The 16091-nt window shown below is 50.1% G+C and overlaps 1 protein-coding gene across 12 annotated transcripts in view; it reads right to left on the reverse strand.

The window, feature by feature from the left end:
• Nucleotides 1–611: 611 nt before the first annotated feature.
• The window catches only part of APBB2 (amyloid beta precursor protein binding family B member 2), a 357434-nt gene continuing 341954 nt past the window's right edge, over nucleotides 612–16091 (reverse strand). For 10 of the 12 annotated variants that reach the window (XM_065907600.1, XM_065907601.1, XM_065907605.1 and 7 more), the window contains 6 exons: nucleotides 12851–12965; nucleotides 12192–12279; nucleotides 11369–11452; nucleotides 9504–9619; nucleotides 7616–7795; nucleotides 612–4069 (listed from right to left, as the gene is read on the reverse strand). In XM_065907600.1, the coding sequence (XP_065763672.1) occupies nucleotides 3902–4069; nucleotides 7616–7795; nucleotides 9504–9619; nucleotides 11369–11452; nucleotides 12192–12279; nucleotides 12851–12965 (751 nt within the window). In that variant the 3' untranslated portion in view covers nucleotides 612–3901. The remainder of the gene's footprint in view (nucleotides 4070–7615; nucleotides 7796–9503; nucleotides 9620–11368; nucleotides 11453–12191; nucleotides 12280–12850; nucleotides 12966–16091) is intronic. The other 2 variants (XM_065907606.1, XM_065907603.1) reach the window with 1 other exon arrangement.

A 16091-nucleotide genomic window follows, 5' to 3' on the forward strand; every position in this document is an offset into this window, starting at 1 on the left:
AAGCAAGATCTTACATTACTAAAATGGTTTTAAATTTAAGAATAATTTGAAAATAAAATGGCTGGCGTGGAGATTTTTATGGCTGTGCCTGGATATATATAACTGATGTCAGATAAATGAGCCGAACATTTTACGCAGCTAAGTTTATTCTCACAACATATTACATTTAAATGTGTAAAAGTGGTCAACAGCAGAAGTGGCCAAAAGCAAAACCAAATGTTCTTTTGGGATAAACAAGCTGCTCTGGATGGCAGGGAGTGCTCTCACTGATGAAGTCTGTGCAGTGTCTTTTCTCTGGAGCTGAAATAAATTAAACTTCATTTTACAGGCTGTGTAACACATGTTAGCTGTGTACTGGGTGGAGTAAATCCGGCAAACTGGAGAGCTCATGCTTTTACTAGTTAAGCTGTGCTGGTATCAGTTAGGGAAATGTCTTTCACATTGTTAATGAAATCTCCACTTTGTGCTGCGGTGCTTAGGAAGTGATTGCGTCATGTAGGAAAAGGAGGACAGACTCAGGGCTTCTAGCAGATGGCCTTGTGTAGGCTTGTACAAATGCTCATCTTAAAATCATGGAAGGGGCATTCTTTAAAAAGTAGCAGTGCCAGCAGTTTATCACCAAGAACTTATTTTAATGAGAATGGGTCTAACGTTGCTTCATGCAGTCAGACAGACATAAACAAAAAACAATGGTCCCAGTTAGCTACGGTTGATCACATATTCAGGTGGAAATGAAGGGCATGAGGACATGTGTGTGTCTCTAGGTAAGTTCACACGTGTTGTGAAGGATATAAAAATGAAGCACCAAGCAGTGCTTTAAGTTTGCAAAGTAAAGTTTCTAGCCATAGGCATGTTGGCTATTCCCCCTGATGTGGCCAAGGAGCACATATATGAGGTGGCAAGTATGCGTCTATCTAGCTGCTTTTAAAAAATAAAAAGAAACTTCTAAGTATTTTGCCGTTTCTTCTACATATTCCAATAAAAATGTGACTACAAATCATTACAAAACCACCTTTGAGGCAATGTATAGTTCACTGAGATTACTTAGACCTGGATACATTGAGAGATAATATCCAGTAAAGATAATAATACATTAAACACAATAATGCAGTATATTTCAGTAAAAATAGAATAAATAAAATAAAAATATTTTAAGCTGTATTTAACAGGTTAATTAAAAAAATGATAAGACATACAAGGCATAGTGAACATGGCCGCCTGTTTACCGAATCACAGATACAAAGATGCATAGATAACTGAAGTGTCACTACAATATCAGATAAAACACTGGCACCCTTTCACAGAAAATACACACACACTTTCTTTTTTTTTTTTTTTTTTTCACACACACTTTCATACATACTTTTTGGCCATGGCAGAAAGTGTCTGAACATACGGCTTAACATAATCAGTTTTACAAAAGTAATTGCATTTACTATGCAAAGCTATTTTTAAAACAAAATATCGGCAGTAAAGTTTTCAGTATGTAAAGGCTATCATTCATCTTAATGCATCCTATAATTGCATATATAGATCAGTTTGCTATTTAAAGCTAGCTCAGTATTCTTGATCCTGAAAACAAACATATGCCTTAACAATGAGTGCGGCTCTGGTAGAGATTTCCAATATAAAAGTGGCTCACTAGTTAAGAATTTTGAAGTTTATCACACGAAAATGTTTCACTGTGGAGGTCAAGATGAAAGATCATCGTGACTGAATTCTGAAGGGCACAGTAAGGATTCCTTTAATGACGTAATTTCTTAGGATGTTACTGGTAACTTCCACAGAACAGTATATAGGCTGGTGAGAAGTATACTTCATTGCTGGAGTGGCACCTTTTTTGTCATAACTCTAGGGCGCTAGAAAACAACTCCAGAGTTCTGAGAGGGAACAGGGGCGGGAGGCCACCTACCCACTCCATCATGTTCTCTGCTGGCTAAGGGTCATGAAATAGGAGTATTTCTGCCGCACGTAACGTCGTCTCTGGACAGACGGTGGCGGAGCAGGTTGCGCTGCACGTGGAGTGCTGTCTTTGCCACACGTCTGAGGCACCGCGCAGGAAGACGGTCCTGGGCCGAGAGGGGGCATGGCTTTATGCTTCACTCCGCTGCACAGGTAGTCTGGCCGCACTCCCCTGCTTATTCAGGGGCCCTTAGGGTTCTCGACAATAACTGGGTATGCTCAGAGTAAGTTTGAAAAGGCTCCTCCTGACTTGTGTGGAAGCAGCGTAACTTTAATAACTGGGAGTTGAGATGCATGAGTTCTAGTCCTGGCTTTCTCACTCACTCTCCTGAGGTTTTAGGCTAGGTGGTTGAGCCCCTTTAATTCATATTTTTTATTTCTCAAATGTGTTTATTACCTTCTCTACCTCAAGGCTCAAATGTGATGACAAAAATGTGGAAACCATCCTGACAAGTACATAGCAGTAGATAAACATAAAGCATTGCCTTTATAACTGGATGACGCTATAAAAGGACAATCTTATCACTGAAAAGTAAACAAAGCATGTTTAGATTCAGCTTCTCAGCGACTTAAACAGTATCAACAAGAGTCTAAATCTATATCTTTACAGCGAAGTCTCTTGTCTTGATAAAGAAGCAGGAAAGTGCTATTTTTGGGAAACCTGTTAAATAGTACATTGTTCCTATGTATATTTTGCTCTGATAAGAAATTCTTAAATCTTGAAGATAAATGGAAAAAATATAGATTTAAAAATATATCTAAAGTTCAACAAATTTTAATATTAAACACATAAATGCAGAAAGGTTCAATGTAATGCAGTTTGTTGCCATGGACAATATATGATGGACAGACAGCTTTCTGGGCAAAAAGCATTAGGGTAAGACTGAGCTAGATGTAGAATCCTGGCAGAACGTTTACCTAGAATGGGGACTGCAACATGACATGGTGGAGGAGATCTACGATAGAAAATGGCATTTCCTCAACTCCAGATTGCATATTGGCTAATTATCAAATTAAGGATGAAAGGCTTACGAGGAATATTCGTTTTAATGTTGTTTATGTAGAGAATGGCCATAGTGAACTATAACTCTGTAGCTGCATTGTACAATATAAGGCAGAAGTTTGAATAATGTCCCACCCAAAATGTATTCTGATTTTAGAAATCTTTTTCTTAATCAGTTTGAAAGCCACCTAAACAGAAAGGCTATTTTTGTTCGATTTTAATTTCTGAAATTTAGTTTTTCAATTGTGAAGCTTCACTCCCCCCCCCAATATCCCACAAACAGCTGTAGACATGAAATGGGTGTCCATGTGTCAAGAAGCTCATCAAGGAAAGCTGCCAGCTGGCTTCTCTTCTGATGCCAACAGCCAGTTCTGTCAACCAAAGGTTTGATTTTATGAAAAACTAAAACAAAAGTTTGTCATCCAATTTTTATAGCCGTTCAATGGTATCCAGTATGCAGTGTCTAATCCAACGCTGAAAACAGGGCAAGGTGCTGTAGGACTGAACAGTTGCTTGTGACAGATCCAGTCAAGAAGACAGTGAAACTAACTCAGGTGTCATTCACTCCAAGGATCCAGCATCTTCACCGGGAGGGATGTGGCCACGTTCTTCCCCGCGCGCGCGCGTGCGTGTGTGTGTGTGTGTGTGTGTGTGTGTGAGTGAAATTACGTAAGGTTTACGATATTTACAATAAGAAAGGGACCTTCCACTGCTCATGATGTAACTTACCAACAGCAAAAAAAATTAGTCATGCTTCTTTTCATATCACACGATGGTGGCAAGACGGGAGAACATGCTTGTCTCACACTGTTTGGTTAAGGATAAATTCTCTGAAGACAAAGCATCAGCGACTGAATGGAAGGCCAGAGATCAGCTCCTCTTTCGTGTAGCTATTCAACCTTCAGCAAACGGCACAGCGTCCTCTCACGTATGCAGCTATGGCGTTTCCGTGACAGGGCGTTTCTGTTTCAAAGTGTCAATGAGGGATAAGACCCCTCGTTTTACATTGGTTGTGACTCTTCTGGTCACAGAGTCTGCCGGCGGGGGAGGCGGTCGAACTTTCTGTGAAGGTGGCCTGGCTACCAAGCACTTCTGGTATCGTAACTGAAAACAAAAAAAGTTTTATGCTTGTTAATAATGTATCATTCCTTCCTGTTTAATGTGATTTTAATTCGTCAATATATTTACTCCCAGAGGTTCACACCCTAGCTCCTAAACATGAATCCAAGAGTTTATTAGTTTTGTCCTTAATGTAGAGTGTTTTAAATTCTCTTTACGTTCTCTGTATTGATAGGCTGTGATTAATACAGCTCCTAATCAAAGGATGAGCTGATGAAAAACAAAAAGGATTGGGAGAGTATGAACTGTTTCCTTAGGCAAGAAATGAAGCGGGGTGCTCCTGGCTAATTGAGAGGCAGTGTAGTAGAAAGGGCAGGGTTTGGATCTGGTGCTCACGCGGGAACCGTATGGCCCCAGGCAAGTTACTAAATCTCTCTGAGCCTCCTTTTCTTCATTTGTTAAACGGGTGAAGAATGGGGACCTTAAAAGATAGTATTACAATTAAGAAATACTTGCAGAATGCCTCAAAGAGGCCTAGCAAAACAGAAGGTATTCATAAATATTTGTTCTCATTCCTGTTTCCTGCTTTAACTTAAAAAGATTTTGTATTAAGATTTCAGGATACATTAATCGTAATAGATTAATTTTTAAAAATACATTAGCACTGGTACCAAGGACAGGTCTATCCTTCAGAAATATAAAGACACAATCCACCTGTTTTTGAATCAATGAAAAGATAACTAGTTCTTCAAAATTAGAAGGTTAAAATGAATCAGTTTTCCTCTTTAATCCCAGCACTTTAAAATCCAAGCACTTTAAGGTGATTCTGAAAAATCTACTGAAATAGTAATAGGTTCCTCAGAACAATTGTGAAACAGGCTGATGTCTCTGAGAAGCATGAACTTTCCTACAGCGAGGCTATTGTCACAATGCTCTGTCATAACCCACGGGCTACAAAATTAGCCCCTTTCAACCCAGTCACGTGAAAAGCAGTGTATCACGTCTCCTGTGTGTGTGTAAAGTATGTCTCTAGGTTTGCATCGCAACCAGAAGCACACACCTCCAGAGCGCAGTTCTGTAAACGGCAGGTATGGCCCACGGGACACTGGACGGGGAGTTCCCAGCGTCAGTTATGCTACATCCAGGGTGGGTCAGAATTGTGCCCGATGGGTTTCAAGAGGACCCCTCTCCCTTTCACCCTGAACTCCATCAAAACATTTTCAACTGGGCCTCTACCACTCAGCTGCAAAATATGCCTAACAATTAAGTAAATTCAGAATGTGTTAATGCCAGAGACACTTCAGATTGCATGCATTCACACACAGGTATTTCAGATGGGGAGCCATGCAGATCTGAATCAAGAGGAAAGACACCCAGTCAGAAATGCTGGACCCAGAGAATAAGGAAGGTTTATCCCTAATGTCCTACACCAGACTGGCTGAGTCACGCTAGCCCGTGGCCCTCCTACAATTAAAATAGTAAAAGAGTAGAAATTATTTCTAGAGAAGCGACAATGAGTTGGAATCAGAACAAACTATAACCAGTTATAGAGCTGATTATTTAATTGTCATCAGCATTAAAAATGTATAATACTAAAAGCCATTCATTTTGACTGAAATAATCTGTTACGATTTGTTTATAATTTCACACACACACAGTTACCATCCATTCTTGCTTGGCTGGATTCTCCCAATTTCTGTTTTGTGCACACAGTCCCTTCAGCCCACCTCAGCTCCCTGTGTCCCTCCACTGGACCCCGGTTCGTTATATCGGGTGGATCTGAGGTGGAGTCCTGGCCCCACAGTACGCGAGGGGAAGCTTCCCTGACAAAGGACGGTGGTGGGGGCGAAGCCCACAACAGTGCCCGGCACAGACCTCCGAGCCCCTGCCCCCGCCTCTGCCCCTGCCGTCCGCCCACCCCTGCCTTGCCCCGAGCCTAGCGGCCTGCCGCCTGCAAAGAAACAGCCAGCCCTGCACCGCCCCCGGCCGTTCCGGACCCCTGGCATCTCCTGAGGGTCTCAGTCACTCCAAGCCCCTCGGCGGGCTAAGCCCAGCTCCAGGATCGTCAACTGCCACCGAGACCCTGGCCCAACAAACAGGACGCCCGCTTCAATCGGGCTTTGCGGGTGGCTGGCTCCCATCCCAGACAGACGAGGGAGCGCCCCGGCGGCGTGCTTCCGTACCCCTCCACCCCGACCCGACCCTGCTGCGGGCCGCTCTCTCCCCCAGGCCACCTCCGCCCCGCGCACTCTCACACTGGGAGCGCTTTCTGCGCCACAGGACGACGGCGGTTCTTGCCCCTCCCCGCGGTCCGGACTCCGTGGCTCAGGGGTCGCATGCTAGTCCTCCCTGCACTGCCCGGAGCCCGGCCCACCCACGCGGGCTGAGCGGGGGAAGCGCGGGGCTGCGGATGCGGCGCCCCTCGTCGCCCGCCCGCGAGCCTCCATCACCGGCTTCTGTCGCTCCCCGGCCTCCCGGCCAGCGCCTCCCGGCCAGCGCCCCCCAGCCGCGCCTTCGGAGCCCTCCCCGCTTTCTCTCGCCCTCTGGGAGCGCGGTCTGTCCACTCTCCTGCGGAACACTGCTGAAGGCAACGCCCGGCGTGCGGCCCCAGCCCCTCCCTCCACCCCGCCTGCTGCTGCAGGTGCGCCTGGGCCCGGGCTTGGAGGCCTCCGCTCAGGCTCCCTCCTCCTCACCAGAACGTTCCCGGGGGCTGGAGTAGCAGAGCTCAGACGGCGTCTGTGGAATGGACACCGCGGTGTTTCTGCTTGAAATCACACGTGGGGCACAGAGGCTCGGCCTTGCTGCCGGGAGGCCGGGGGTGAGCAGAGGCTCCGGCGCTCACCAACGCGCCCTGGGGCCGGCCCTTCCCCAAGTGGCCAGCTGCCCCGCCGGCAAGCTTCCAGCCACGCCTTCGCCTGAAACTTGAGGCGCAGCTCTTTCCAGGGCCCCCGCTTGCTCTGGGTCACGCCTCCATCCAGACTTGGGGGCAGACACAGGCTCCATCACTTAACAACTCTGTCCCGGGGCCTGCCCCCAGCCCAAACAAATAAGCAAGCGCCCCAGCGGCGTGCTTTCCTCTGAGCCTCTATTTTGTTATAAATAAAAAAGAACTACCTATAGGGCTGTGGTAAGAACAGAGTTCATAGATATAAACAAGAACAATGCACTTAGACCAACTATCTAAAATAAAGACCATCCGATACACTGAATTAAAAAAAAATTACTGATTTGGTTCCAAATATGGCCCCATTTCACACATGACCAGCATCTCCTGATCACACGCTAAACTAGGGGTCAAGAATTGAGAATCCTCAGATCCTTGGCTTTGAAGGGCATCGTCTCCAGGGCTCCTGGAGTCTCAGAAGAACTGGGCTCCAGCCAGTCCTGCTGCTTCCTGCTGTCCTGGCCTCTTAAGGCAGCAAACTGCTCATCACGATCGATTCTGTCCACAGGAACGGGGGTGTCAGACAGCAAGGCCTTCCTTTAGAGCTGTGACTTTTAGCTTCTTTTAAGTAGAAATTCTGCTGTAACTTAGGGCACATCAGACAAAGCAAGGGCCCGAGGGTGGAACCCCCCAGCGGGCTCACTCACCATGCAGGCAGCCTGCACCGCCTCCGACACGTTGGCGGCGTTGGGCTCACACCAGAAGACGTGGCACTCGAAGTGCTGGTTCCCCGTGTCCATGATGAAGGCAAACGTGTGCACGTCCTTCCCGACGCCCATGAAGGACAGGAAGCGCACCCGGCACTCCACCAGGACGTCCTCTTCGTTCTGCAAGAGACCCTGTTCAGTGGCCCGGCCGCGGTCACAGACACGTTCGGACCGTGAGTCACAGAACTGGCTTACACTGGCTGCACGGAGGAAATGGTATTTAAAACCTTACAGCCAGGCTGAATTTAGAATGGACTTGTATTTTTCTAGAAAGGGAAGTTTCTAAATGTGTCTGGAGAGGCCTCCCTGCTGTGGGTGCCTCATTCTGACATTGAGTCTACTCTGAACCACATACAACCAGGGGTGAGGGTTCTGGCCTCTGTCCACCCCACTCCAAGCCTGTGACTTCACTGTGGGTGGGAATGGTGTCATGGACACGTTTTATGTATTGCCCGTACATAGAATCCACTTGTCCTGGCGAACCCACTGGAAACCCCAGAGTACCAAAAGGAGAGGATTCACGGGATCTTTTTCTACCCAGGTCTTCCCAGCTCAACAGCACATTGAATCCTGAGTGTTAGTTGCTCAGCTGTGTCTGACTCTTTGCAACCCCACTGACTGTAGCCTGCCAGGCTCCTCTGTCCAAGAATTCTCCAGGCAAGAATACTGGAGTGGGTAGCCATTCCTTTCTCCAGGGCATCTTCCGGATCTAGGGCCTGAACCCTGGTCTCCTGCATTGAAGGTAGATTCTTTACCATCTGAGCCCCCAGGGAACCACTGAATCATACTTCTGTCTAAAACTGTGTAAAACAAAGTTACCAAATGTTTTTTCTTTTTCACAAACTGACATCCATGATGCTGACTTAAGAAATGTTTGGAACTCGTTCTAATGAACCCTATATCCTCTGCAACAGCCATTTGTAATTTGTGAAAATTAGTAAATATGTCCAGAATGTTGACTTCTGGCTCATGAACATCTGGACTTATGAACTGTTCACTCAGGTGCCGTGGGATCGCTTAACAGGCAACCTAAGCTGGTCTGAGAGGTGGGAAGCTTTCTCGGAAGAAAGACACTCCTGTTGAGACCTGGGCAGGCCAAGGGGAGCCGCGTCCGCAAAGGCTCTGGGGTAGAAGGCACCCGGTGTTGCGGACTTGGGGAGGTCCAGCGGAGCAGGCCTGCAGGCTCTTTGAGCATCTGCAGAAACTGCACTGGGTGTGAAGGCGGGCTGCTAGTGGACAGAAGCCAGAGCAGACGGGACGTGTGACCTCTCACGGCAGGGGCCGCACAGAGGCAGAATGGACAGCTGACCGGCTACGTCTGGCTGTGTGCCTGGGGGCAGCTGCTAACCCCTCCGTGCCTCAGTTTCCTCAGCCACAAAGTGGAGATGATTTGTGTCTGAGGCTGGTGCTGGCCTCTCTCCAGACGACCAGTGGCCCCTGCTCCCACAGGACCTTTCCACAACAGACGCATCTACTGCACCCCAGCCCCCAGGGAACACAGCCCCATCAATGCTGGAGCCTGCAGAGTGGTCAGAAAACCAACCCCATTAGCGAGTTACTGCTAACTTCATACAGTCACCTCGAGCAAATGATTCCCATCTCCTGGACAAAGGAAGAATGAGGAGCGCTAGAACAGAGTCCTCTGAGGTGTGTGCATGGATCCAGACACAAAGGGCGATTTTTTTTTTCATTAAGTTATTTGAATCACAAGCAAGCACAGCTCCCCGGAGGCCAAGCCTTGGCACGTGCCTGAGTTTCAGGGAAGCTTATCATAGGTGAAGCCCGCACTCTATCCCAGACAGGCCGACTGTACCTGCCACCCTCTCACCTTCTCGCTGATGACGGTCACAGTCGCGTCGGCCACACTCATGTTCACTGACGGCCACGCCTCCTTGCTGGAGGAGGCCATCAGGCTTTCTATGGCACTGTTCAGGGTGTCCATTCCTGTGGGTGGAAGTAATCACTGAGAAAGGCCCAGAAGCTATTCCTGACTCTCAAACATGGACCCAAATCACCCAGTAGCAGCTATGCCCAGACTTTTTTTTTGTAGCCCCAGACGTTTCATTTGAGCATTTCACGGCTCAAAAGAAAAGAAATGCCAGCGTTTTCAACAGAAAAAACGGTCATCGGAGAATTTCCAGAGATGTAGTGTGTGATGTCCTGTCTAACCAGACTGTCACTCCTAAGATTCCGCAGCTCCAAGTGCAGAAACAGTACTCAAATGCTGCTACCTTTTTTCTAGGCGAGGAACCTTGCAAAGGGTTGGAGGGGGGGGATGTGTGTCCAACAGAAACCAGCCTCTGCCAGATTACCCTGATCATCTTTTATTGTGCCTTGTTACTTAAGTAAGGCCAAGTTTAGATGGCCCCTGGACACGAAGAGTATGTGTTGTTCAGTGGGCCTTCTGGCTGAGTGTTCCCACAGCTATCTTTGGTGGGTGGTAATAACAACTTCATTTGCAACGTAATTCACATACCATACAATTTACTCATGTAAAGTGCGAAATTCAGTGTTTAGTACATTCAGAATTGTGCAACCATCACCATGGTTTTAGAATATTTTCATCACCCCCTAAAAGAAACCCCACACCTTTCAGGAGTCACCCTCCATCACCTCCAGCCTTCTAGTCCTATCTTTAGAGACCTGCCTACTCTGGACACATTTCCTATAAGTGGAATTGTAAAGGGTACAGCCTTTTATAACTGGCTGCTTTCATTTAGCATGATGTCTTCAAGGTTCAGCTATGTTGCAGCAAGTCTAACACTTCATTCCTTTTTATTGCCAAATAATCACCACTGTATGAAGATGTTTTTTATTCATTCTTCAGCGGATGGACATTTGGGCTGTTTCTGCTTTTTGACTATTATGAGTGATGCTGCCGTGAACGCTCCTGTATGAGGTGTTTCGTGCGGACAGATGTTTTCATTTCACCGGGGTATATGCCCAGGAGTAGAACCGTTGGGTCAAATGATAATGCGACATTTAACTTCTGAGGAGTTGCCAGACTGATTTCTAGGGCAGCCACGCCATTCTGCATCCACCCCAGCAGTACGTGAGGTTTCTGATTTCTCCATAGCCTTTTTTATCCAGAAAAAGAGGACATCCCTCAGTCTCATTCGAGCGTGGTATGGCCAAGCAACTGAATTCCACCTACGAAACACAGCTGATTGCTGATGCTGGGTGTACCTCTGGGACACACCTCGACGGGACAGCGTGAGGCCTCCCGTCCCCGCCCGGCGCTTGACAGGGACTGAAGCAGGTGCCCCGGCCCGAGACAGACGCTCTGACTCAGAACAGCAGGGCCCTTCCACAGCCCTGGCTTCTGCACCTCTGAACTGCTGGGTGAATGAGAAATCAGGTTCTCCTTGTTCAGGTCCCTGTATGCTGGGAGCACAAGCAGGAGGAGTTTAGTCTGTCCTGTTCTTTGGTTATCATTCTATTTTGCTCTGCAGCACGTGGGACCTTCCTGGACCAGGGACCAGACCTGTGTCTCCCGCACTGGCGGGCGGACTCTTTACCGCGGAGCCATGAGGGAAACCCTCTGCTGCTCTGCGGACCAGGACTGTTGTGGGCTGGTGACAGGGCGAGGGTCTGGCCAAGACAAGGCAGAGGCGTGCGACAGCAGATGCCGCCCTCATGGGGGGTGAACGCCGAACACCTGCCCGGCGGGAAGCCCGTGAGGGTTTCACATACCGACCGGTTTGTCCACTGGTAGCATGCCCAAGTATTGCACGTGGAACTTCTGGACCAGCTCCGTCTTTGGTGTTGGAAAATCTACTACAGGGAAGAAAACAACACATCTTTCTCAGTGGTTCCAACATACACATAACATCCTGTTTCTAGAGGTGAATGTGCAATCATTCTATAGGAACAGCGCTTCTTCTTCCAGACACCGGGGCCGTCAATCAAACCACCTTCACCTTTCATGGACACGTGTGTGTGTACAGCTGGGTCGCTCTGCTATGCACCTGAAACTATCACAACACTGTTAACCGGCTGTATACAAGAGAAAATAAAACCCCATCACCTTTCACTTCTAGGTAGGCAAGCAACTGAAAGAAGGAACTGGAATCTATGTGCTAAGCTGTGACGGTCTCTTGGAAGTGTGCTAAGGAGCAACTTCAGGTGTTCAGTTTATTAGGGGAGGCTGAGGCCCGGAGGAAATTTAATGACAAAGGGGTGCAATCAGAGACAGGAAGAATGACTAAACAGAGCCCCCCAAAATATCAACCCACATATTTTTAAACTAGCTGGTTCTTGCCCCAGGCTGTACATGAGTTACAAAGCCACGAAAGGTCATTTTCTTCAATTTTGCCCAACAACAAAGCTCATCCTGGTTCTTAGTATCTAACCCTGTTGACACAGAGTCAGCTCTAAGCCGCACCCGAGGCCCCAGGTGCAGGCTCGGCCTGGGTCTGGAGGGCCCCGCGTGGTCCTGAGGGACACCTGTCCGAGACCCTGCGCTTGGCGACTCCGACGCGGCGCGCCGGCCCCAGGGCGGTGCGCGCAGCCCTACCTTGCAGGGGGACGTCGAGGCTCCCGTGGGTCCTTTCCTGTAAGGAGCTGCAGGCCAGGGCCTTGGCATTCTTCCGTTCGGCCATAATCTGATGAAGAGAAAACGGAGCTTTGGCTCGTGGTTCCGGACCCTGTGTCCTCAGCCGTTCCAGGCGGTGGGCTGTCTGCTTCCTTTCCAAGTTAAACCAGCTTTAGTCCACCGCCGGGCCCCCGGCCCCCATCTCCGGGCCGCCCACTTTGAGAACTGTGCCCTTTTCTCTGGGGGGGACAGCGAGTGCCGGTACCCCAGGGGAACCGGCGTTCTCCTGACTGTCCAGAACGCCGCCTTCTTCCATCGCTAACGGAACCACCCCAACAACCCGGGTCTTCTGTAGCCCTCCGGGCCACAGCCGTCCGCGGGACACGGAGCAAGTGCTGACCCCCGGCTGCCGCGGGGCCACTTACCAGACCCAGCGGCCTGCGGGGGACCACGGCCCTGCTCCCTCTGTAGGCGGAGCGCCGGTGAGAGCAACAGCGGCCTCAGAGAGACGGCGAACCGCTCTGGAGGGCCTGGTGGTCGGCGTGCCGCTCCCAGGGCTCGCCCGGGCCGCGCCGACTCCCGCCCCACACCCCTCCCCTGCTCGGCAGCGAGGAGCCGGCCTCCCGCGCCGACCCGCTTACCTTGGAACAGATTTCGTGCAGACTGGTGGCGATGGCTTTGGCGGGCGTGTCACATCGAAACACATGACATTTCAAAATCCTGGTATCTCTGTCTCTGGCTACGTAAGCAAAATCTCTGCACAGACAAAATTTGGGCGTCCATCAGAACAGGGGGCCTCTGCCACACACCCTCTAGTTACGAGCGCTAACTGAGCTAGGAGCCGGCGTGTCGGGGCAACGGAGAACGCAGTGGTTAAAAAAGTAAACGAGTGTCAGCAGCCGCCTCAAATGGAGGAGCAGTTGTGCGGATGTGAGGAATTCATTTCTGACTAAAATAACTAGTGTTCCCCAGACTCTGTCTGTCGAGCTTCTGGAATCTTAATGAACAGCACATAATGAAGACTGAACTTTATGGGAACCTTCTATCTAGTAACAACAAATGTCATGGTTATAAATATAATGATCACAGAACACAGGCTTGAGCGGAGCATGAGTGTGTATGCGTGATGCTGTGACACGTACGATGATGCAGCAGAAGCAGAACAGGCTCTGACGTGTGGACACGTGCCCAGAGACTGGATCCGACCCACGGCTGCAGAGCAGGCTGACAGGCAGTCACAGGGACACGGAAGGACACCGCAGACCGAAGTCCCGTCAAAGACAGTTGATTCTGCTACTCACGCCTCTCACTCCAGGGCTTGGGGTGGCGGTGGCAGCATCACCCCATAAACTGCCAGCTCAGACTCCGTGGTGAGCCTGCGGCTGGCACTGGATTTCAGGATCTGCTTTACTGATGGAAAAGACAGTGCCTGTCCTTCAAAAAAACCATGCCACACAACTAAATTTCTCACTGCTATTACTGAGGACAGCAGTTTAAAAGATCAGAGGGTTTATGAGAAATAAGACACTCATACTTCCCCATCTGGTAATGGACAGTGGTTTCCTGGAGGGTGTTGCCAACCCTGGATCCCCGTTTGTCGGCATAATCACAGATGAATTTATTAATCACTTCTCAATGCAAGAGCTGGTGATGTTCTTGCAGACTAGGACAGATTTTCCCCAACAACGATTTGGCTTCTTTGGGAAGGAACGGGAATCTATCTGCTGAAGGCAACTGGCCACTGTGAAGGCCCGGCCGGAAAAGCCTGTCCTATTGCCCCGCTGTGCCCCAGGCGACCATGCGGCGGCTCCTGGCCACCCGCCGGCACTTGCATCTCCACGTGTGCACGCCGGCCCACAGACCTGCTCTGCACCACCTTCCCGTGTCTGCACCTTCCATCGCAGCGGGCATCCTCCATGCTACAACCAGGGGCCGTCCTGACCCCCACCCCGCCATCCCTAGCCCCCGCACTCAGCCTACTTTCCTCCTGACTGTCTTGAGTCCACCCCTCCCTTGCCAGCCCTGCCAGCGCTCAGGATGTCTAGGCAGGTCTCGCCTCCGTGCCTTTGCTCACGCGGTCCCAGGCTCTGGCCACCGCTGAAGGCCTGGATGAAGCTGGGTGAGCTCCGTGTCCAACGCCGGCGTGCTCCTTGCACACACAACACTCACCACCGAGTACCGCGAGTGTCTGCTTCTCAGCACGAGTGAGTTCCGTCTTCCCCACACCCCCTCGAAGCTCTGTGAAGATGACTGTGTGCCTGACTCACCCTCAATACCCAGTCTCTGGGCCCGGCTGCAGTTGGTACTGAGTGCCCCCCTCCAAGCACAGGGCAAGCGGCATGCACCCTATTACCCACTGAGAAAGCTGGGCTGTGGCCAGAGGTATGAATGGGTGCTCTGAGAGTGGGCTGAGCTTGGGTTTGGGTGAGAAGCTGGACCCAGACTCCGGGGGTGAGCACAGCCTTGCTGAAGCTCCAGTACTTTGGCCACCTGATGCGAAGAGCTGACTCATTGGAAAAGACCCTGATGCTGGGAGGGATCGGGGGCAGGAGGAGAAGGGGACGACAGAGGATGAGATGGCTGGATGGTATCACCACCCTGATGGACACGAGTTTGAGTAAGCTCCGGGAGTTGGTGATGGACAGGCAGGCCTGGCGTGCTGCAGTCCATGGGGTCGCAAAGCGTTGGACACAACTGAGCGGCTGAACCGACAGCCTCGCTGAACACTGCTCCCGGGGCCCTTCCTAGTCCCAAGCCCCGTCGGGACAGCACATGACCTGAGAAACGATGAGAAGGCATCGCTCTGGTTGGAGACCATGCTCGAGGGAAGGCATTTCAGGCCGCCCTCCTTCTGGTTACTTCTCTTTTCTGGACAGTTCCTAAAGTGATAACATGAAGTGTCTTGCCACACGCTGCTCTTCCCCTTCAAAATTCCAGGGTCAGTCAGCGCTTTTCTGATGCTAAGCCTCTGAAGTTCTTCTGGTCACCCATGGAAAGTCCAAAACACTCTGTCTGGATTTCTGGAGTTCCAAAGTGTGTCCCACCAGCTCTTCCAGCATCCTTAGGGCAACTGAGCAGCTCTCCCCTCTGCCCCAGAAAGCTGGGTCTCCATGTCTACGCACAGTTCCTGCCCTTGCCTGGCCAGGCGTGCGCTCGCCATCCGGAGCGGTCTGCGGCTCACTACACCATCTGCTCTGCATGGCCCCGTTCAAAAGCCCTCTGGCCCCCTGGCCCCCAGCACCTTGCCTGTGTCTGCATGCTGACAGGGTCTGCGTTCTGGACCACAAAGGATTACAGCTCATTACACCCCACCTTTACTAGAGACCTCACCAGCATCGGTCCTCTCTGAGACAGTAAGGGACAGCCAGAGGGCAACGGGTCAGGACCAGGCACCCCAACTTCTAGCCCCATTCCTGATTCCACCGAGCTATACGGTCTCGGGCATGAAGTCGAAAGAGATGGAATTCTCAGGGTTCCTTTCCGGCTCTGATAATCTATGATGTAAGCATCCAAGACCCACCCTGCTCTGTGACTGCTGGCTGGCCCACGAGTGGAGTAAGGCCACCTTCAGGGAGGGCCAAGCCGGCCCCGATTGATGAGCGATGGATCCCTCCCATCAGGCTTCAGCTCTGGGCCCCCTGCTCTTTCAGATGCAACCCCTTAGGAGTAATTTTTTTAAATTATTATCATTAATCTTCATCTTCTTCTGGCTCAGGAGAAAGCGATTAAGGCCTAAGGCGACCATCTGATCCACATTTTCCCAAAGGGGCAGCTTAGCAGCGCAAGCTCTGTTTGGGCCATTCTGAGACTTTTTTTTTTTTTAAACAGCTTTGTCTTTTCCTGTTCCTTCCTAGGTACCAGGCTAATAGATCAGGGAGGCGG

The sequence above is a fragment of the Muntiacus reevesi genome, chromosome 16, assembly GCF_963930625.1.
Source record: "Muntiacus reevesi chromosome 16, mMunRee1.1, whole genome shotgun sequence".
Lineage (NCBI taxonomy): Eukaryota > Metazoa > Chordata > Mammalia > Artiodactyla > Cervidae > Muntiacus > Muntiacus reevesi.